General features: G+C 37.5%; 1 protein-coding gene across 3 annotated transcripts in view; it reads left to right on the forward strand.

Annotated features, from left to right (window-relative positions):
• The window catches only part of PRKD3 (protein kinase D3), a 90018-nt gene that overhangs the window by 23259 nt on the left and 42143 nt on the right, over nucleotides 1-24616 (forward strand). For all 3 annotated transcript variants that reach the window (XM_087436886.1, XM_087436887.1, XM_087436888.1), the window contains 3 exons: nucleotides 17106-17244; nucleotides 19327-19458; nucleotides 20533-20690. In XM_087436886.1, coding sequence (XP_087293012.1) covers nucleotides 17106-17244; nucleotides 19327-19458; nucleotides 20533-20690 — 429 coding nt within the window. The remainder of the gene's footprint in view (nucleotides 1-17105; nucleotides 17245-19326; nucleotides 19459-20532; nucleotides 20691-24616) is intronic.

Raw genomic sequence — 24616 nt, forward strand, 5'->3', positions numbered from 1 at the left:
CAAGAAGCTAATACACATACTTTGACAAATGCAGACTTTACTTCAATGTTTGTGTCTTTTTTTTTCCCTTGAAAATCTTATCCAATCTACTTTTAAACAACCCACAAGAACGTTTTCTGATTACCCTATCAGTGAGCATTTCCTGATGACCAGCTTTTTTTTTATGAGCAAAATTCTCAAAGTTTATTTTGTCATATTTTAACAAAAATGGCTGCATTTTCAAAAATCTTTTACCACAAGGCCACATATTGTAAAGGATCAAGATTCTTAAATGCTTACAAACTCCATATATATGGTTGCAAGGTTACGTGACTTAGTTTCTAACAGTGGTTTTCAACTCTGCATCTAGAATAACCTGGGGACCTTAACAGACCCTTTCCCAGATCAATAAAATCAGGTTCTTTGGGAGTGGAAAGTCTGTTCAAGAGCTCTATCTGTGGTTCCAATGAGGAGATAGAGTTGAGAACTTCTAGTCTAATGGAAATCGACAATCTTAAGGACCAGATAAGTAGTAATCTGAAGATATTTTATTTCCAAATATTTAAATTGTATCTTTTGTTGTATGAGCTTGTCATCATTGTTTTCCACACACTGAAAATATAATAATGTATTTTTTAAGAATCTTGTAATTCAAAAATTCAGTGAAGTCTACATCTGATCATAGGTTAATATGAAAGTTGAAAATTTTAGATAGAAAAATAAATGCTAGCAATTTCATTTCTTCTACTTGGCAGTTGGAAGAGAGCTAAATAGTGTGATACAATTACCCTGTACCTAGGTGCTGTTATCTATTATGGCTTCATGCAGTCGAACAGATATTTTGGTGCACTTACTCTGCTCAACCACAGTGCTAGATACTGTGGAGTCTACCAGGATGAAAGACAAATTCCCTACCTCTGATGATTTATGCTCTAGAAAAAGAGAAGATGAGTGAATATCAAATTACTGTAATATTAATAGATCATGATAAGTTCTGAAATAAAGGTACAAAATGGTAAATGACTCACAGGAAGAACTGGCTTGTTGGGGAGTTATGAAAGCCTGTTTTAAATCCTACTTTTTACATCACCAACAGTAGTCCTTCACCTGGGGAAATAAACTGCAGCTGCTAGTACAGTGCCCTGCTACTACTTAGATAGCTTGTAGCGTGGATAAAGCAAGGTGCCTTTGACATCTTCAGTAACCGTGAGACAGCAGAAACCTGTCTATTTATGCAGAGAGAGTCTTTTTTTGTTTTTTCTTGGTTAAACGAATAAAGTTTTATGGTTCTGCTTCCTAATAGTGCTCTAAATTTTATGTGGGCTAGACCCAGTTATTCAAGAAATTCATGATGGCTTCTGTTCTCCTCACTCCCATGCAGTTAACTAGACAAACATTTTTGGTTGCTAGCAGTGAGCGGGTGACAGAAATATGTGATTGCTTATGTAAGGTATTATTGCAAGATTACTTATAAAAAATGCTCTTGATTCCCAAAGGCATATACCTGGTCCTTTTCTAAGCTCCAAGCATGCCATATTCTGTCTCATTACTAAGGCTTTGTCCCTGCTGTTCCTTTCCTTCGAACACCCGTCCCCTGCCACATCCTCTGCTTAGACCTCCAGGAAGTCTTTTCCTGACCTCTCCAGTCTGGGCTTGGTGCTGATGTCCTGTACAACCCATATTTTAACTTTCATCATATCGATTGTAATTGTCCCTTTACTTGAATGTATCTACCATAAAACTGTAAGCTCTATGAGGTCAGACATCGTGTCTACAGTAGGTGCTCAACAAATAATTCTTAGTTGAATAAATAAAGGAAAGAATTCATATGAAGCAGTATAGTATGGTAGTTAAAAACATGAACTTTGTGCTTAGCCAGATTTGGGTTCATCTCTACCACTTACTAGTTGAATAACCATGGTTTCTTATCTGAAAAATAAGGTTTAAAATACTACTTATCTCATGTTTTGTGTGTGTATATTCAGTGGTAGGTTTATGAAATGCTTATTAGTCTAGCACCTAACACATAGTAATCACAGAATAAATGTTAGCTTATCAATAATATTACTTATTACTGATCTTAGTGGTTTCTAAACTAAAAAACAAAAAACCAAAGCTTTAACCACTGTACTTTAGGGTCCCTTCTCTCTTGAGAGCTTACTGGAAATTAGCGTTGATCTAGAAATGACTGAAAGGTACTAACAGTCAAGTTTATGTTAACTTTTGGTTTTATGCTTTATGGAGGATATACATATGTCATAATCTGTTTTCTCCTGTGTAGAAGCCAGCTGATTCCTTCCTTCATCCCTGTGGGTAAATTAGTCACAATTTTCTATTAGCTCTGCTAATGCTCCTTTTACTGGTGCAGAAAATTGGAGGTTAATGGTATATCAATTCTGTGGTTTATTTAATCTTCTGTTCTTGGGCCGCGTGTGTCTATTTCATGTGTAGTATTTAGCTCCTGAAAACCTGTGATTTCTGTCTTAGAATATTAAAGTATATTATATTCCTCAGGGCATAAGGTAGTCATATGTTTCTTTAGATTAGTGGTGATTACAGTTGTGACTTCAGAACCATATGATTTTGAGTTAAACTGATTTAACTAGTTAGTTAATTACTGTTGTTGAGCAGTAAGAGAATAAACATGCTTTTCCGTATTTCTATACCCTAAGGCTGTTATATCTAATATAATGGAATTGAGATATTCCTGCATTGTATGCACATTCCTGAGGACTAAACTGCCAGGAAAAGCCTATAGCGCAACTATAAAGGTTTAAAGACAGTTGATTAAAACTCCATGAGATCTTTTGATATTGCAAGAGGGACATGAAAGCTAACCAAGTGGACACAAATATCTCCGTTAGGAAAAAAGTGATTAAAAATATTTATTGATAATTATCCTAAGAAATGGATGAATCCAAATAAAATTTAAAATTTTTGTGAAATATTTTTTAAAAGACTGAAATAAGTGTATTATGTTCCTGAAAAAGGAAGACTAATAGTATATAATTTTTTATTTCACAAATGAAATTATTTTTTCCATTCAGGATTTTATTGGGATTCTTTTTACCCTGACAATGTTTTTCTAAAGTTTCTCTGGAAGGAAAAGTAGTCTAAAGCATTAAGTTGAAAATCTGAAGAATAAGAGAGAAAGAGGAAAGAAAAAAGCTACAATAATTGAAACTATATACTTAAACAGTAATAGACAGATCCATGATACATTTTAGGTAAATGCCAAAGGAGGCATGAGAAATAAAAGGGAGTCATTTTTCAGAAATGGAGTTTAGAAAACTAGTTAAGCAGTTGAAGGGTTATTAACATAGACCTTCACTTAATACCCAACACCAAGATAAATTTCAGAGGCATTAAAGGTTAAATGTGAGAGTTCAAATCAAAGGAAAATTAGTATGAAATGGAATTGAATATTGATCAAACTTAACAGAGAGTGGGAGAACTCACTTTCAGATCAATAAAAGGAAACACAAGGGGAACCAATGGTCTACAGATTTTAATGTTCAAAATTGTAATATTTGCTTATGTAAAAATAAAAATAAGAATGGTGAACTATTCCAGCAAGTATTATAGAAAGTTAATATGTTTGTTCTATAAAGAGCTCATATATTGGTAAGAAACACACTAATCCCTAAATATTTGGTTAAATGATACAAAAATATATTTCATACAAATATTAAATATTAGTAAATAGGCATGTAGGAAAATGTTCAAAATAGTAGTAATGAATACAGTTTAGTTATTGTGTTTGATTAGGGGAAAAATGAAATTGGTATTTTCGGTATAGGTGAGGGTATGGTAAAACCTCACAGAAATAGAGAACAATCAATGATTCAAGGCTTATACTAAGTTAAAAACTGGATCAAATTCTAACAAACACAGATAATATAAAACATATACACCAAGTTTTTTTTTTCCCAAGAAAATATCTCTAAAACCAACAGGTCATTTATAGTTGAGCTTTGCTTAAAACTTGGATGTGACCAGAAGTGGTCACTCTTTGAATTCAGTCCAATTTCATAACACATCCCGAGGGTGGAGTGGGTGGAGTTTCTTTTGTTGTTGTTGTTGTTGTTAGCATAAGCCAAAAAATTTAACTTCCTTTTTTTTGAAAATTTGAAATGCTTCCAACATTTATGTTGCATTGAGATTGGTGCTGTCTCATTCATCTTTCCCCAGAAATGCCTTACACTCAGTAGACATTTGTTAAAGGACACATTCTACCTGCTTTTACTGCCAAAAACATGGTACTGCAGATAATCTTTGGTGTAATTACTTCCATTGATGAAATGATTTATAGTTGTTAGAGCTGCAAAGAGAAAGAAGTGAACAGATAAGCAGTAGTATTCTTTTCCATCCTGTTTCATATATCAGTGCCTTAGTTGTGCCCAACCTGCGCCCACTAGTTTAGATTGTCAGATATTGAGTTTGTAGAGCTCTTTATTCCTAGGGTTGTGCAGAAGGCCAGGTTCTTATAAAATACTCTGAAATTCTCCAAGTTAGTCACTCTCTAAGGAGACTAGTGAACTTTTTCGTTATTCCTTATAAGAATGTAGATTAGGCCTTTGGAATATTTTATTGGCAAATATTACAACTCCAGTATCTAATTTTAATGTATAAGATTAAATTAAACCAATGGTTCTCAAGTGGAATGATTTTGACCCCCAGGAACATTTGGCAATGTTTGGAGACAGTATTGGTTGTCACAACTGGGGCGAGAGGAACTGCTACTGGCATCAGTGGATAGAGGGCAGGGATGCTGCTGCAACGCACAGGAGAGCCCTCCACAGCAAAGAATTACCTGGCCCAAATGTCAGTAGTGGTGAAGGTGAAAAACTCTGAATTAAACTGATGTACCAATAGAATTTCTGAAGTTTGGAGAAATCGAAAACTTCTGTTAGTACTATTATAGGATTTTATTAAATTAGTGAATATGAATATCTTCTAGATATGAATTATAGCTTGAGAGCTTTAAAATAGAATTTCTAGTTTGGCTTGGATGTGTTTGTTTTAAGAGTAGTACAGTTTTGGGGCCGGCCCCATGGCTTGGCGGTTAAGTGCGCGTGCTCTGCTACTGGCGGCCCGGGTTCGGATGCTGGGTGCGCACCGATGCACCGCTTGTCCAGCCGTGCTGAGGTGGCGTCCACATACAGCAACTAGAAGGATGTGCAGCTATGCCATACAACTGTCTAGTGGGGCTTTGGGGAGAAAAAGGAGGGGGGGGAAAGGAGGAGGATTGGCAATAGATGTTAGTTCAGGGCTGGTCTTCCTCAGCAAAAAGAGGAGGATTGGCATCGATGTTAGCTCAGGGCTGATCTTCCTCAGGGAAAAAAAAAAAAGAGTAGTACAGTTTCCCTTATGAATATGGATATAGTTAAACAATGAATGCAAATTTTTAACCTATTCTATATTAGATTCCTGTAACTTCATGTAGGTTTATAAAGCAAACTTAACAACAAACAGGATCTCTGCCTTCTAGGAGTTTATAAGCTGAAGGGTGTGCTTTTTATACTGATAAAACTCAACTAGTGGGACTGGCAATCAGGAGAACCGGGACGGTAGACAGATTTGAGCAGCGGGTAGAACTGGGATTGAGCCAAGTGGAAACTGGCTGATCAGATCTCTGCTGGGAGGCCAATACCAGCGAGTCAGATTACAAATGAGCAAATCAAAACTCAGGGAATAGGCCAGAAGCCTTACAGTGATCGTTCATGCATAGATTCTCAAGGTCCAAATTAACATTAGTGTTTAAATCTGTATAATTTTTTATTATTGGTGTATGTTTAAAAAAAAAAAAAAAAAAAAAACAAGAATAAACCAAGGAAGAAGTAGCAATGTTTTCAAATCAGAGAGACAGACCTAGGTCTGTCTGCCACTTCTTTGTTTTGTGATTATGGACCCTTTTCAAGTCATTTAACTTCTGATCCTGATCTGTGATGTTAGGATCATAATATCTACCTCCATTAAAAAATTATGGTGAGGGGCCGGCCCTGTGGCGTAGCGGTTAAGTGCATGCGCTCCGCTTTGGCTGCCTGGGGTTCGCGGGTTTGGATCCTGGGCACCCACCAACACACCGCTTGTCAAGCCATGCTGTGGCGGTGTCCCATATAAAGTAGAGGAAGATGGGGCCGGCCCCGTGGCTTGGTGGTTAAGTGAGCGCGCTCCACTGCTGGCGACCCGGGTTCGGATCCCGGGCTCGCACCGACGCGCTGCTTCTCTGGCCACGCTGAGGCCGCGTCCCACATACAGCAACTAGAAGGATGTGCAGCTATGACACACAACTATCTACTGGGGCTTTGGGGGGAAAAAATAAATAAATAAAATCTTTAAAGTAGAGGAAGATGGGCACCGATGTTAGCTCAGGTCTAATCTTCCTCACACACAAAAACATTATGGTGATTAAATGCAAAGCCCTGGGGCCGGCCCAGTGGCTCAAGCAGTTAAGTGCGCGCACTCCGCGGTGGCGGCCTAGGGTTCGCCAGTTCAGGTCCCGGGCGCGCACCGATGCACCACTTGTCAGGCCATGCTGTGGCGGCGTCCCATATAAAGTGGAGGAAGATGGGCACGGATGTTAGCCCAGGGCCAGTCTTGCTCAGTAAAAAGAGGAGGATTGGCAGATGTTAACTCAGGGCTGATCTTCCTTACCGAAAAAATAAGTAAATAAATAAATAAATAAATGCAAAGCCCTTATACAGTGTCTGGCACATAGTTAGTGCCCCCAAAATAGTAACAGTTATGGTTTTTTAATCTCTTTACATCTGGAAAGATCATTGGTCCTGTAGTGTTCTTAAATTTTGAGTAAATACCAAAGGACGTATAGCATTCTTCCAACACACTGACATTGCTTTACTCTTGCCTTTTTTTTTTTTTTAAAGTGGTTTCTTTTATTTATTTATTTATTTATTTATTTTTGTGAGGGAGATCAGCCCTGAGCTAACATCCATGCTAATCCTCCTCTTTTTGCTGAGGAAGGCCGGCTCTGAGCTAACATCTATTGCCAATCCTCCTCCTCTGTTTTCCCCCAAAGCCCCAGTAGATAGTTGTATGTCATAGTTGCACATCCTTCTAGTTGCTGTGTGTGGGACACGGCCTCAGCATGGCTGGACAAGCGGTGCGACGGTGTGCGCCCGGGATCCGAACCGGGGCCTCCAGTAGTGGAGCGCACGCACTTAACCGCTAAGCCACGGGGCCGGCCCTGCTCTTGCCTTTTGATTTTAGTGTTGCGCATATAACAAAAATAGCAATCAGATGTTGATTTTATTAGAGGACTGGGATTACTTGTTTTAGCTTTGAGGAAATTAAACAACAGCCTATGTCGAGTGCTTTGCACAATACCCGATGCATAGTAACTAGGCTCAGTGAATGAATGTTAGTTCCCCACCTTCTTGCTTTCCTATTGCCAAGAGTCTTAGAAAATACCACTGTGATGCTACTGCTACTGTGTTAATTTGTTGAATGAACATAGTAGATGTAATTGGAGTGAGAAAAGGAGTTGGCAGACAGCAATTCACTTTAAGCTATAATGATGTTTACTGAAAATGAAATGATTCTAATTAAAGCTGACTGTCTGCTTTTATCTGATTTAAAACATTTGTTTTTAGTTTTGACCATTTTCATGACGCTAGACATGAAGACTCTTTGCTTATGTATCCTATTAGGAGTAATTTTGGTCTGTTCTTTGACTGAGTACATTGTCTTTGCGGACATGGATTGGGTGTAATTTTCAGGTCCTGCCAAGGTAGAGCGAAAACCCCAGCTGTATCTTTTGTTTTCTAGAAACCAGTTGTCATTCTGTATTGTTTTTTCCTGCCCCATTCTTTCTACTACAGCTGTGTTGCAGCAGCTAGGTGACATACTACTCTTTACCCAATACCTTGTCCCTACATTTTTTTGCCTTGGCAAAACAGTGTCAGGCAGCCATTACTAATCTGGAGGCTCAAACTGGAAGAATTTTTTTTTTTTAATTCTGCTGGATATTAAGGTTAAGACCTTGGCTAGAATAGGAAGTTCCAGAAAGTTTGAATTAAAGGTAATCAGAACTAATAGCAAAACAACAAAAAGGGAAAATGAAAAAAGATTGCTCTGGTTTGTGTCAAAGAGAAATGGCAAGTGTTAAATGAAGCGGCTCCTCTGGTATATCATATCCAGAAAATTGCGAGTTGAAGATTACTGATGGAAGTTCAGAATAAATTCAGAGTCCACATTTTCTTGTTGACTCATCTAGACTCGACTGCCTTTTATCTGTATATAGAAACAGTCATTGAAATTCTTCTCTTCAATTAAATACTTTCCTAAAAAATGACATTAATATTATATTTGTTTCTGGAGTAGTGTTAAATTAATTACCTTTGCTCAATAGTCAACAATTTTTTCTAGTAAGTGCCTTTTAACTATTAAGTTCTGGGTGCCAGGGATTCAGTTTGTTAGTGCTATTGAGTCGATTGTGACTCCTTGTGACCCTGTGTACAGCAGAGCAGAGCCCTGCCCGATCTTTTTGCGCCATCCTCTCACCTTCTGGTGCTATATCAGCCAGTGCTCTTCATAAGGTTTTCATGGCCAGTTTTTTTTTTCAGAAGTGGATTGGCCAGGTCCTTCTTCCTAGTCTTTCTTAGTCTGGAAGCTCTGCTGAAACCTGTCCACCGTGGGTGATCCTTCTGGTATTTGAAATACTGTGACGTAGCTTTCAGCATCACAGCAACATGCAGCTGCCACAGTATGACAACTCACAGTCGGGTAGTGTGGTTCCCTAACCGGGAAACAAACCCTGGCCGCCGGGGTGAGAGCACCAAATCTTTTAACTAGACCACCAAGTTGGCTTGGGGATTCGGTAGGGAACATGAAAAGCGAACATCCTTGCCCTCCTGGAGCTTATTTACTACAATCTGGTTTATAATTAGAAAGATGTACTGTGAAGATTTATTTGGCATCAAATTTAAAAATGACTTTAGTATTCAACTTCTAAAATTAAGTGAGTATAAAGAAACCTTTGGTGCTGAGAATGTTCTATATTTTGACCCGGGTGGTGATTACATGCGGTGGCGTGTGTGTAGTTATCTATCTTCTAATTAAGATTAGTGCACCTTACTCTTTATACTTCAGTTAGAAACGTTTTTTAAAAAGTAAACTAAATGTACATTAAAACTCTTCAATGGTTTCCCATTGCACTTAGAATAAAACCCATACTCCTTTTAAAAAAGTGTATAGTGATAAATTATTTGTTCAGATAATGTTAAATTCTAAAGCTATTTTGTTAACATGTAAAAATTGTATTTGACCAAGTAGAATTAAAAACTTAAAAACTTCCTACCTCATCTAAATTTTACTGACAGAATTTTAATGACCTGAACTTTAAACTGTTCACATTAAAGAACTCTCAAAATATAGTGCTGCTTGAAGGAATTTTATTTGCAAGTATTGGAACCTTTTACTTATAGCAAGTATAAGTTAATACCATAAAAAGCAACTTCTATAAAATGCTTATAGAAAGATAGGATGATCTGGTTTTTTATTCTTGAAGCCATCTATAATGCCAAAGCCATCTATAATGCCAAAGCAAAGAAAGATTATCTAGACTGGGCAAAGAGAGCACATAAGGGGTAAGAATTTGATAACTTTCTGATGAAATTCTGTTACTTTCCCATCTGGACTGGGAGAGGACTTCATTTTGCACAGTCAGGAGGAGTCATTGGCACAGTCTGTAGAAAGCAAATCCAGAAAAGCCTGGGGGAATTTGGAAAGAGGCCAAATTAAAGGCCTATTTTGCTTCTTCCCTGCTAGCTCTTTTGCTGTTATTTTCATTTCCTCTTTCTTCTTTTAATCAAGGCTGAGGTAGGCTGGGGAAGGAAATATGGGCATGTCCAGTTTTCAGAAGGTTGTCAACTTCCTTCTACATTTTCCAGTCTCCCTATACTCTTGACTCCTTTGTTCTCTAGTGCAGGGTTTCTCAACTTCAGCACTGTCGACATTTTGGGCCAGATAATTCTTTGTTCTGGGGGCTGTCCTCTGCATTGTAGCATGTTCAGCAGCATCCCTGGTCTCAACCCACCAGATGCCAGTACCTCAGGTTGTAACAACCAAAAGTGTCTCAAGACATTACCCTATATCTTCCGGGGGGCAAAATCACCCTGATTGAGAACCACTGCCTTAGCAGAATAAACTAAATAAATAGCCAGTGACAATTACTGGCAGTTACTAAGCACATTACCACCTCTGCTGCTCTTCTAATCTTGTTCCCTATCACAAAAGTAGCACTTTTTTTTTTCCCATGAGAATAAAATGCTTAGAAGGCATTATACCATTGTTAGGTAAGACTGGACTTCTGGAATGATAAATATAAAGGGGCCGAATGAAAATACCAGATTCACATATGTAATCAAGAATTGATTTTCATTAGTTTGCTAGAATATTTCTTCCTCTTAAAATTATACAACTGAAAGGGGAAAAAAAGTTCTCCTTTGTTCTTTATTCTCCTGGAGTCTAGCTTAGGAAAACAAGCTATTATCTTGGAGAAGCTCTTTTTTCTATATAGGAAGTTTTACTGGCATCAGATCATTTTGAGAAATTAAATATATGTACTCTTTATAGGGTTTGTGTTTGTGTTTTTTGGTATGTTGTTCAGGACTTACTAAGGATTTCTCACATAATGAGAAACATTCTAAGGAATGGTTGGATTTGGAATTTTAAAGATCACCAATCCATTGAAAAATGGGCAAAGAATATGAATAGCTAATTTACAGAAAAGGAAATATAGATATCTCTTAAGCATATGAAAAAATGTTCATCTTCACTTCTTATAGTTAAAACTATTCTGAAATACCGTTTTTTACCTAAGATCAACAAGTTTGATAATACACTTGCTGTGAACTGAATTGTGTCTCCCCTTCCCCCAATTCATATGTTGAATTCCTAACCCCCAATGGGACTGTATTTGGAGAAAGGTCTTTTAGGAGGTAATTAAGGTTAAATGAGGTCATAATGGTGGGGTCCTAATTGGATGGGATTGGTGGATAGGAAGAGGAAGAGAGAAGGAAATCCTCTCTCCCCACCCCCACCCCCCATCTGCATACTTGGAGGAAAGATCATCTAAGCACATAGCGAGAAGGCTGCTGTCTATAAGCCAGAAAGAGGGCTCTCACTAGAACTTGACAATGCTGGTAACCTGATCTCAGACTCCAGCCTCCAGCAATGTGAGAAAATAAATTTCTGTTGTTTAAGCCACTCAGTGTATGGTATTTTGTTATGCAGCCTGAGCTGACTAATACAACACTATAAAATAGTGTGTGGAAAAAACAAGCACTCTTAATACATTACTGTGGAAGTATAAATTGGTATAGCCTCTATAAAGAGCATTTTGGCAATATCTAAAAATGTCAGATGTGCATGTTCTTTGACCTAGCAAATCTACTTGTAGGAAGTTATCCTAGTCATGTACTCAAAAAGTGGAAAAAGATGTGTGTATGAGATTATACATTGGGTATTGTTTGTAATAACAAAGGATTTGAAACAGTAGCTAAGATTCACACAGCACTTAGAACATACCAGGAGTTTTAAGCTCTTAACATATATTCACCTATTTAATTCTCTTGACAACTTTGTGAAGCAGGTACTGTTTTACACTTGGAGAAACTGAGGTTAAGTAATTTAGCCAGGGTTATACAGTTAGTAAGTGAAATGGATCAGGATTTGAACTTGAGTCAGTTTGGCTTTAGTTTTACTCCTTAACCCATATCCCATCAGTAGGGAACTGGTAAAATAAAACTATACAGCTGTGAAAAAAAGAATAAGAATGTTCTTTGTATGCTGTTATGGAATGATCTCTAAACTATATTGCTAAGTGAAAAAAAACAAGATACAGAACGCTGTTTATAGTATGCTGCCATTTGTGTAAAATGGGGGAAAGATATATCCATGTCTACTTGATGATGTATAAAATATCTTCAGAAGGGTACTGAGAAAACTGGCAGCATCATTGACTATGGCAGGGATAACTGGGCAACTATAGCATAGATTTTGCACTCTACTCTTTTGTACTTTAAAAATTTTGAACCATGGGAATAAATTGCCTATTCAAAAATAAATTACATTTTAAAAGAGTACATATTATATCCCAAAATATAAAATAAATATCCGTGAGTCCATACTGATATATGTGATTGAATGAATAAATAAATAAATGGGGGAAAATAGATAAATCTCCCATGTAGAAGAATTCCAAATAATCTATGTAGATACTCTGTCTTCAAGGAGAGGGAACATAACTTGCCATTCCTTATATGTGGGCTGTGCATAGTGACTTGCTTCCAAAGAGTGTGGTATTGGGGGGGAGAGGAGAGTAGCTTTGCAATGAAGAAACCTGACAAACACTCCCTTGGCCAGATGATCAAGGTCTGCATCAACAGTGATAAATCATGTTGATAGTAGGTACACTTGATATGATGTGGTGAGAATGGCACTGTAGCTCTGTGGTGTTCTTCCCCCAAATCCATAACTCCAGTCTGATCATGAGAAAAATACCAGACAGATTCCAATAGTGGGACATCCTACAAAATACCTGAACAATATTCCTCAAAACAGTCAGGGTGATCAAAACCAGCAAAGTCTGAGAAACTCACAGCCAAGGGGACATGACAATTAAAGGTTGTGGTATCCTGGGTGGGATCCTGGGACAGAAAAAGGACATTGGATAAAAATGAAGTATGGGCTTTAGTTAATAATAATGTATCAATATTAGTTCATTAATTGTAATAAATATACCATACTAATGTAACATGTTAATAATAGGGGAAACTGTATGGGGTAAATGAGAATTCTGTACTGTTGTCTCAGTTTTTCTATAACTCTAAAGCTATTCTTAAAAATATAGTCTATTTTTTTAAGAACAGTATATATAACAAATACATTGAATAATATAAAAGTAAATTTAAAATTCAGGTGTTCATGTCCTATTCCCCAGAGCTTAACCATAAACCTGGGAAGAGAGCCTTAGCATCTTTTGTTTTAAGCTCCACAGGTGATGCTAGTTTGTGGCCAGAGTTGAGACATTATTTTAGGAATTCATGCCTGCTCGAAAATCTAATTTCTGAATTTTTAAAAATCATGAACAATCAGGGGCCAGCCCAGTGGCATAGTGGTTAAATTCATGGGCTCCACTTCTGTGGCCCAGGGTTCGTAGTTTCCGATCTTGGGTGCAGACCTATGCACCGCTTATCAAGCCATGCTGTGGCGGCATCACACATACAAAGTAGAGGAAGATGGGCACGGATGTTAGCCCAGGATCAATCTTCCTCAGCAAAAAGAGGAGGATTGGCAACAGATCTTAGCTCAGGGAGTCTTCCTCACCAAAAAATAAAAATAAAAATCATGAACAATCAATCCCTATATATTCAAATCATTATTAATAGGATTTTGTTTTTTGTTTCTTTGTGGTTTTTTTCCTCAGTATAATTGTTTAGATCTTTTAAAGTGTGTGCCCATGATTTATTTGCTTGTTTCTTCTTTTTAGATGTTTAATATGTTGACTTCATAATGTTTTTAAAGCTTGGTCACACTGTTTCCCTGATACTCAGTGGCAATTTTTAATATTCTCTCTTGCTTTTTTGAGGCCATATTTTCTGTTCATTTTATGCTGACTTGCTTTCAGATAATTCCTAAATATTATACCAAACACACCTATAAATCATAATCGTGAAGAGCAGAAATCTGTTTTTCATGGCCTAGTATTACATTTATCCCCCCTTGGAGCTCTGTAATTTCTCGACTATATAGGTAAATATAGTATGTAAACATTTGCTAGTCTAGAAAATTACTTTGTTCTTTATTTAATCACTGAAGGCTTTCCAGCCTGGTACACAAATGATTATTTTATTTTAAGTAAATATTCTTAATACTCCCTATAATTCTTTTTACTTGCTCTTTAATCTCTTAATAATGTCAATATGAATGCATTAGGTCATGTGTTTATCAAGAAGATTATTTTATATGGATTTTTTCTAAGCCATAAATTTTTTATTTTAATGTTTGTCTTTTCTCATTGATGTGTTTATTTAGTTCTTTAGTTATTGGGACTTCTTGTTTGGTCAAAACAGTATTAATGATCCATATAATTCACCAAAGATAGTTTCTAGAGAGAAGTGTTCCTTGTTGTCTTGCTTCTGTCTTCTTACTGTATAGTCTAGACCCTGATAACCTCTTTCCTGACTGATAGCTTCAGCCTTCTTCAGGAGCTTGCTCTCTGGTCTCTTCCTATTCCAGTCACTGCTTCACAGTGCCATCAGCATTATCTTTTTAAAACACACATTTGACCTTGTTACTGCCTTGCTCTGGGACCCTGTGTCCCTCTTGGGTATAGAATAATATAAACCACTAGTATTTTATCAGTCACACTGCAGAGTGTTTTATAGCCATCAAGTAATTTAATTTTGACAAGAACACTATAAAGCCAGTACTCCTGTTATTCCCAATTTATAGACCAGAAAGTGAGCGCATAGAGGTTAAGCAGCCCATCTAAGGTGCTATGGTTAGTAGGCGGCAAAGCTTGAACCCAGCTCTATTGATGTGAAATTTTCTGTTTATGACGTCTTTCTGCCCAGCGCCCCCGTACCTCATTCTTCAGTCACGGGGGTCTATTTACCTTCTCCCGTTTACTTTGTATTTTCTCAACAATGGTCTTGACACTTTCTCTTTCACTTTCTGCCCATGAAAACCTTGCTTCTCTTTTTGTGATTCTGCTCAAATATCACTGTTAAAGTGATAGTCTACCTTCCCAGTTAAAGTTTTTTATTCTCTCTTCTAGAATTTTATTTTTGGCATTTCCCTCATCATGTTGTATAATAGTTGTTTTATTTCCATCTTCCTACTAGATTGTAAGCTCCTGGAAGGCAACGACTGTCTTACCTTTACAAACCTTGGGGCCAATGCCTTATGGTTAGAAGACCATGCAAAAAATACGAATTTTTAAAATGTTTTATTCATAGAAATATTTTGTTAGAGATTTTATTTTTATAAGGATGGAATGTGGAATCCTTTTTTATTAATCCTTAAGAATTGTTGCAACTAAGTTATGGGGATGTTTTACTCCTCATTAGATGTGTTTGAATTTAGTAGTAACTTCATAAAATGTAGTAAAATTTTAATTTTAAAATTTAAATTAAAATGTAATAAAAATTTTTTGATGCTATCTTTTTAGTTATCTTTTCAATTGAAAATTCTTATGCTGTTAGATATATGTTTAAAGCATATTATGAAGTTTTAAAAACATTATTGGTAACTGAAGTAATTGAAAGGAGAATTAGTATTATAACAATTCTAAATATGTCTACTTTTCCATCATTTACTCAGGTTTAAAAAAATACAGATAAACTCTTAAATTTCTAATTAAGTCATTGTTTTCAATTTTTTTAATTTAAGCTTTTAAAAAAATTGAGACCTTTTAAGAGATATACAGTATACATAAGAATTTTTAATGGGAAAATTAAGGTCAGAAAATTAGATCAAGCCAGGTTGGTATCTGCACCTAAAACACATGCCTTAAGATCCTAGACTGATGTTAGAAGTGGGCTACATATTTGGCTTTGCTTTTTCCAGTGGGCAGAGTAAACAAGAAAACATGATTAGTTACATGATCAAATCATTCATATTATAAAACCAACCAGAGAAATCTCTTATGGGTTCTCAGAAAGAAGGGTTACCCTATGAAGTAGGCGCACCATGTCCTGAGCAATATCCTTGCAACAAATGCATCTACAGATTAGTGTTACTGGTACATATCAGGCCGTTCAGTGCAGGCCACTGACATGCTGTGTAGTTTGTTACAGGATATTCTATAAAGAGCCGAAAGAAGTCAATGAAAGTATACAATTCTGAGATCAACTAAAGAAATTTGAAATATCTAGAGCGGCATTTCCCAAGGCACTGGTGGTTTAGAAGATGGTCTCATTTTTAAATTGACTTTAAAATTAAATAGTTATTTTGTAAGGCAAGTCCTTAAAATTTTCTCTTAAATAACTATTGTTAACTATAAAAAATTTTAGAACTCATACTTTTCATACTTTAGTCTTTAGTATACTAATCCCCCAAGTGTCTCAGCCATGTAATCACAAAATGTAGAAGCCCTGAAATAACATACATAGGGCATATGTGAACAGATCTGCAAGTCTCCTGCTCTGGCCAAAGGTTTTTTAAAAAGAAAGGTACCATAAAGAATCATGTATTTAGGGGCCAGCCCTGTGGCTTGGCGGTTGGGTGCGCGCGCTCCGCTGCTGGCAGCCCGGGTTCGGATCCCGGGCGCGCACCGCTTCTCCGGCCATGCTGAGGCCGCGTCCCACGTGCAGCAACTAGAAGGATGTGCAGCTATGGCATACAGCTGTCTACTGGGGCTTTGGGGGGAAAAATAAATAAATAAAATCTTAAAAAAAAAAAAAAGAATCATGTATTTGTAATTACAATGAGCAGATTAAAGAAAATTATTTAGATAGATGTAGAGGCTGTAGGCGCATTTGGCAAAAATGTTGGAATTGGTACTCTTGTGGCTGTAGTTTGGGAATTATTGATCTTCTACCGGCACTAGTCAATAGAATTTACTGTGATGATGAAAGTATTCTATGTCTGCACTGTCCAGAATGTTAGCCAGAAGCTAAGGTGGTGACTGAGCACATGTAAGGTGACTAGTGTGACTGAGGAACTAAACTTTTAATTTTATTTAATTTTAATTAACTTAAATTTAAATAACTGCACGTGGCTAGTAGCTAAACCATATAGGAAGCTCAGTTCTAGAGGACAGGAAAGACTGCTTCCCTCTCAGGCTATGTAAGATAGAGTAATAGTAAGTTCAAGATTATTTTCTCCATCAATAACTGAATAAAGAAATCCTATATTTCTAAGAGACATGTATTTTAAGATAATCAATGATTAATTATATTTGTTTACTTCTCTGTCTTTGAACTTGAAATTTAAGCGGGATGCTTGAGTACGCGGTGGGTCTTTCAGGTATCAATAGAATTGTTAGCAAATAGTGTTAGGGTAAAAACTCCACTTAAAATTTTTTCATAAGATTGAGATATTTACTTATAAAAATAGAAAGCTTAAGGGTATACTGAGAAATTACTATTTTCCTGCAGTTTCCAGAGTGTGGATTCTTTGGCATGTATGACAAAATTCTTCTCTTTCGCCATGACATGAATTCAGAAAATATTTTGCAGCTGATTACCTCAGCAGATGAAATACATGAAGGAGACCTAGTAGAAGTTGTTCTTTCAGGTAAGTAAATAACTTTTTTCATTTTGTTGCCTTTTTTTCCAATGAGACTTATTTTTTGTACTAAATGCTATGTTCAATTATATTTAGTCTTTGTATTATAGTTGCTCACTTTTTTCTTCTATAATATTGGTTACTATGTGATTTCTGCTTCAGGCAGGTTATATCACAGATGAGAAAGTAGGAAAATAAGCCCAAATAAGCCCTGCATTACTTATTTGAATGTTACTAAGCTAAGGGAATTATCAGTTGAATTGGAAGAGGAATATACTCTTCTTTGAGACAAAGAAAATAATTACACTGAAATTCTGCTCCCTTTTCTCTATTTCTGTGAAGAGCATAGAATAAGAGAATTGGAGTTCAGAAAAGAAAATCAGAAAAAAAGAAGTAATGAAGATGTGGAAGAGGACACTGCAATACTGTTTATTTCCATGACTTCAATAGTGCTCCTTTCCTTTTTGTTCTCAGTTGGCATTTTCTCACCTCTCTCCTTTCCTCCTCTCACCTGTTCTTGCCATTCACTGTTCCTTAGCTCCTGCTATTTCTGATCTCATCCGGCAGCAGGTGGGCAGGATTGTTAGTGTGGAGCATAAAGGAACAAAGAATGCATATAGTAGGCCTGCAAAACTTCTTGTTTGGCAGGAAAGAAGGGAGGGACAGAGAAAAAGAGGGTGAGAGGGAGGGAGGGTAGGAAAGGAAGGAAGGCTAGCCGAGAGTCCAGGGTCCTGCCACCATTTTTTCCAAACTCGTCTTTGCAGCCTGTTCTTTTGTGTGTGTGTGTGTGTGAGGAAGATCGGCCTTGTGCTAACATCTGCCAATCCTCCTCTTTTTGCTGAGGAAGACTGGCCCTGGGCTAACATCTGTGCGCATCTTCCTCCACTTTATATGGGACGCCGCCACAGCATGGCTTGCCAAGTGGTGTGTCAGTGTGCACCTGGGATCCAAACCGGCAAACCCTGGGCCACCGCAGTGGAGCACATGCACTTAACCGCTTGCACCACCGGGCCAGCCCCTTTGCAACCTATTCTTGATATCCTCTCTGACCATCACCTTTTCTTCTTTTTTTTTTTTTTTTGTGCTGAGGACAATTAGCCCTTAGCTAACATCTGTTGCCAGTCTTCCTCATTTTTTTTTTTTTTTTTTGCTTAAGGAAGATTAGCCCTGAGTTAACATCCGTGCCAGTCTTCCTCTACTTTATATGTGGGTCACTGCCACAGGTCTGTGCCTGGGATCCGAACCTGTGAACCCAGGCCGCCAAAGTGGAACACGCCAAACTTAACTACTATGCCATGGGGCCGGCCCCTCACCTTTTCTCATTAGTCCCTGATCCTTCCCATTCATCTAGCCCGTAACACTGATCACTCATCTTCTACACCACAACCCCAAACATCTATACACTTCCTAGTCCTTGTCTTCCTCTTCACTTGGGGGCTTCACTCCCTGTCCTCCCTGGAGATCATGCTCACATCCGTTCCATCTTTGATACGGACCCTTCATCAGCCAGGAATATCCACTGATGACTTGCAGGTGTAAGTGAGAGGATGTCTACTGGTGGATGTGTCTCCTTTGCAGTTGCTAATAGAGGGGAGGAGTCTCTTTTTCTTAACCACTAGGACTGTAGAGAACAGACAGACAGTGTATCCTGGGATCATAAGTTAGAACTCAGTGCATTTCCCACAGAAACACTGCTATAAATTGAGGTTAACTTCCATGGTTTTATAGCATGTTTTTTGTTTTTTGTCTTTAGTGTTCTATTTTCCAGTGTATTGTAAGTTAAATCGTTTTTAATTGGCTAAAACAGACCCAACAACTATATGCAATCTTATCACTATGAGAAAATGCTTTTGGAGGTTACCTACAGACCTGCTTTTGGAACTCAAATTATTTGAAGCTGATAAACTTCCTAAAATAGAGTTTAAAAAGCACAGTATTCAATGCTGAAAATAATTTGTATTTATGGTCAGATGAAACTTGAAGAGAAAAAATGAATTTGTGTATTTTGACATAAGTGAACATGGTCAACATTCTTAATCTCATCACAATTACAAAGATAAGGTTTATTTTAAAACTTTTCTTTTTTAAAAGCTTTGGCCACAGTAGAAGACTTCCAGATTCGTCCACATACTCTCTATGTACATTCTTACAAAGCTCCTACTTTTTGTGATTATTGTGGTGAGATGCTCTGGGGATTGGTACGTCAGGGACTGAAATGTGAAGGTATGTGTTCTAAATTTTTGTATCATTTGAAATAGGATTTCACATTTGCATTCTCTCATCAATGAAAGAACAAAATCATTAGTTGGTTACTAGGTAGTAACCAAGTTTTAGAATTGGAGGGATCTAGACTATGGTCCTTCTCTGCCACTTACTTGGTCATATTCTTGGGCAACTTACTAAACCTCTCTGAGGATCATTTTCTCTGTCTGTAAAATGTACTCCACCCACTGGTTTCGAGAAGTAAATAGTTAAATGAGGTCATGTGGGTAAAATACCTGGCACAAAGTAGTGGCTCAATACATATTAACTTTATAACTTATCGTCTTTTTAAAACCTTAGTTTTTTCCACACAGCAGCAAAGTTGTTCTGAATTAGAATTGCTGGAGGTAGGATGCAGGTGCACGTTTCTGATGAAGAAACAGTCCTCTGAGATGGAGGATCAATAAACTTTTTCTGTAAAGGGCCAGAGAGTAAATTTTTTAAGCTTTTCTGGTCATATGGTCTCTGTCCTGACTACTTAACTCTGCTGTTGTAGCATGAAAGTAGCCATAGAAAAGATGTAAACAAGTGAGCATTTGTGTTTTAGTAAAATTATTTATGAACACTGAAATTTGAATTTCATATAATTTTCACATCGTGGGAGAGATTTGGTACATAGTCCACAGTTTGCTGAAGTGCTTTAAAGCCAGTGGTTCTCACACTTGACTGTGTATCAGAATCACCTTGAGGACTTGTTAAAACATACTTTGCTAGGCCCCATCCCCAGAGTTTCTGATTCAGTAGGTCTGGAGTGGAGCCCAATAATTTACATTTCTAACAAATTCTCAGATGATGCCTCGGGGACCACACTTCAAGAACCACCACTCTAGCTAACTTACCTTTCTATACATTTCCTCTTTTTCCTGAATTTGTTAGCTTCCACTTAGCCTGTCATCTGGGTTCTTAATTAGGGTATCGATTGCTGCCAGAGAAAATAGATTAAATAAAAGAAACACCTATTTTTTATGTAACATACTTACAGAGTAAAGTTTTTTTTTAATCTACTTATTGTTTTACCTTTTAAAATATATTTAGGCTGTGGATTAAATTATCATAAACGATGTGCCTTCAAGATTCCCAATAACTGTAGTGGAGTAAGAAAGAGACGTCTGTCAAATGTGTCTCTGCCAGGACCTGGCCTCTCAGTTCCAAGACCTCTGCAGACTGAATATGTAGCCCTTCTCAATGAAGAGGTATGTGTTCTAAGGTAATAGAGGGGCATTTTACTACTTATTCCTTGTGTTTCTATAGGATATATGACATCATCCTAGAACATAAGTTATATACCAAAGAATGGTAACACTCTTACACTTAAGTAAGTTTGAATGTATTAATGGGAACAGGACTACCCAGTAGTAATGAATTGCACTTCGTATACTTTGAGATCACATTATCACTTGGACCCCACTGCATTAGCAATCCTAACCAGTATCCTGACTCCTGGTCTCCATACTTCATTTTATACACTACAGCCAGATTATCTTATTACACTACAGCTTAGTATACAACTCTGATTACATCACTCACCAGTAGGAAACCTTTATATATTCTGTTTCCAACAATCTACTATTCAACATTCCTTGAACACACCCTTGTTCCCCCTACCTTTGCTTTTGTTGGTATTCATCCTACATGCCTTTTCCAGACCTAGCTCAACAGCTGCCTTTCCTGATTTTTCCCCTTACCTAGAAGTTATTGTATTTTATTTTTTCTTTTTTTCCCATGTGTTTAGCATTTTATTCAACAAATATTTATTGAGCATGCGCTATGCCCCAGGCACTATTCCAGGCTCTTCTGATACAGTGTTGAATAAGACAAAGTCTTTGTCCTCATGGAGCTTATATTTTCCTCAGGGAAGGTGAGGGGGAGACAGGGACAGATATTTTGGTGATGCATGGTCAATTTTTTTTAACTTATAGGTTAATTAATTATTTTATTTTTTGAATGCCATAGCAGTTTTCAGTCCTCCCTAGTGATGTGTATAGCATCCTACCTAATATCATAGTGTTTATCTGCTAGATTGTCCTCAAGGAGTTTATGATCTATTTAGAGAAGACAATGCTCATGTCTTTGTGTGCCCCACCATGCTCAGCACAATACCTGGTACTTAGGTGATGAATGAATGAGTAAGTGAATGACCCCACTGATCTTTACAGTATTCCAGTGAGATATATCAGTAGATCTGTATACGAGGAGGAAAGTGAGACTCAGAATGGTCAAGTGATTTGGCTGATGTCACAGAGCAAATTAGTAAGTGTTGTTAGAATTAAATCCAGATCTGATTATTTTTAGATCAATGACTTTTCCTAATATATTGTACCCTTCAAGGGTAAAGGTAATAGATTAAGGAAGAAAGAAATAACTCCCTTCTTCATTTGATAGTATTTAAGATTGCAGTCTGTGGATGGGAGTCATTTTATCAGTTACTTGTTTCTGTAAGCCCTTTGGTCTTCTGTAAATTAATGGCAAAATCAAGCCTTTGGGCTGTTGTCTTGACACCCTAGTCACAAGATTTTGCTAAACTAAGACACCAGAGTAAAATCTTCTGAAATTCTTTCACAAAAATCCCGTATTTCCATATTGCTTAGCCCTACTGTGAGATTTTTAAAGTAGGAAAAGAGTGCTGTGGTATAAGGAACTGAGAGCTAAGAGTTATTATAAACATATGCAAGAGCTTGGGGAAAGATTGGTAATAGAAAAGTTAGTGCATTTTATACACTGACCTGCACAGGGAACTTAGCTGGAAATGGGGACTGTAGGATAGAGGTATGTTGCTTTAAGAGCCCGACAAATGATATTCGTATGCCAGCTAACCCCAACTGAGTATGACTAGATTAGGAAATAGCAGGACAGAGCAGGTGTAAGGTATTAATGTTTTAGTTCATTAGTTTTATCCTGAAGACGAAAGTTCCTTAGGGAAGTATAAGAAGTAGAGTGACATGTTTGAATTGGTTAGATTGTGCAGAGTATTTTAGAACAAGTAGAAATTGTAGAGTGGAATGTCTCTCAAGAAGGTTACTTTTGTCACTCCAGGCATGCAGTCCTAAAAAGGAAGGAGGTACAGTAAGAGAAGAGCTCATGGAAGAAAATCAGAGGGAAGGAAGAGTGGGAAAAGAGGACACTCTAAAGGCATGGAGGAGGGGCCAGCCCCGTGGCTTAGCGGTTAACTGCGCGTGCTCCACTACTGGTGGCCTGGGTTCAGATCCCGGCCGTGCACCAACACACGTGTCCAGCCATGCTGGGGCAGTGTCCCACATACAGCAACTAGCAGGATGTGCAACTATGACATACAACTATCTACTGGGGCTTTGGGGAAAAAAAGGAGGAGGATTGGCAATAGATGTTAGCTCAGCGCCGGTCTTCCTCGGCAAAAAGTGGAGGATTGGCATGGATGTTAGCTCAGGGCTGATCTTCCTCACAAAAAAATAAATAAATAAATAAAGGCATGGAGGAGATAGCAGTTAGGAGATGAGAGCAACCTCGAATCTGAGCCGGGGTTAGAGAAGAACTAACTGCAAGTGGCTATACAGTAAGAACCTCTTAGGTTCTCATGTGCCAGGCTTCATGCTGGGACTTGACTTACCTTTTCTCTTGGAATCCTCACTACAGTCCTGGAAAGTACAGCTATTATCCTGATTTCATAGATAAGGAATGAGGAAGAAAAGTTTCTAAAGAATCAAGATGTTAAACTTCACTGACTACTGAGATAAGCTTGAAAAAAAGGCCAGTTGGGAATAGAAACCTTTGAATCTGACTCTGAGATTGTTGTCATTTACAGACGACAGTACGAAGGCAGTTTCTGTTAGTGTCTGAAGTCAGTAAAGGGAATCCAGTAAAGAGATGGAGGAGCAGAAGAAAACAGACTGCTCATTGAATTTGATTCAAAGGGGACCACTAAGATTAGAGAAACCACGATTGAATGATGGCTATTTGGAGATGAGAGAGAAAAATGTTCCTTGTACTACATTTGGGAAAACTCCTGAGGGGCCAGGACAGGACAGAATCAAGGTAGAAAGAAACTGTTGGGTCTAAGTGTACATGTAGAAAAACTGGTGCTATTTCTTTCACTGAATAATATTCCAGAGTCAGATATATATGTATAGTTGGGGAATTGCCCCCTTTAAAGGCCTTTATTATTATATATGGTTATTAATATTATATCTATAATTATATATATAGTTATTAATATTATATATATAATTATATATAATAATTATATTATTATAATTGAGAGTTGGCAATATTGTTATACAGTTTTTGTGAGCAATTACTTCAACAAATGTTAGTTTAAACCCATGGTGTAGAAATAATCAGCTTACCTTTAGAAAATTTTGGCTACAGATTAATAAGAAAGAAATAAGAATTTAAGCTAAGCAGTAATTTGTAAAGAGGGGTCATTAAAGCAAGGTAAGAAAAGCACTTTGACTCAGTTCTGGTTACTCTAATCTCAGTGGTCCCATTTTAACCAGATGTTCTAGGTAATTCTACCAACATCCTCCTTCTTCCAAATTCGGACTGAGTCTGCCGCACCTTTCCTGCCCTCCTCACTCCGTGGAGTGGGAAACCACTTGCACTGATGAGATTGTAGCATCTGCCCAGGTGGGTTGAGATAGGGAAAAGGTTAAGAATCACTGCACTGCCATGTAGAAAACCTAGGTCTAAGTCTTGATTTAATACTAGCACTTGGTAATGTTAATCCCTTTGGGCCTGCTTTTTCATATTTAAAATAGGAATAATAACATAAATAACTACTTACACTGGACATGAAAAACTAGGTGGCTGCTACAACCACAGTCCCCTGAGTAGTTCCTTCCATATATGCTCTGTAACATGTTCCTAATACCTCAGTCCCAGCAGGACCTGACAGAAGGCAATCACTAACTGGCCATTGGCATATGGAGAGATCCGTTATGCAAGTTCTTCCTTACAAGGATATCCTGTGTATTCGATGATGACTGGTTAAATCAGTCTTATTCCATCTTGTGTGTTTTGAAGTTGAGACATGCCAAAAGTGGTAGAAGTAGGAGCAAGAAAAGCCCTGTGTTGAGTCACCACTAAAATAAGGAGCCAGGAATAAACAAAGGCCTAAAACATCTGTTTCTAGTTCCTTCTGGCTTCT

The sequence above is a fragment of the Ceratotherium simum genome, chromosome 11 (assembly GCF_057802395.1).
Source record: "Ceratotherium simum simum isolate JZ-2026a chromosome 11, ASM5780239v1, whole genome shotgun sequence".
Lineage (NCBI taxonomy): Eukaryota > Metazoa > Chordata > Mammalia > Perissodactyla > Rhinocerotidae > Ceratotherium > Ceratotherium simum.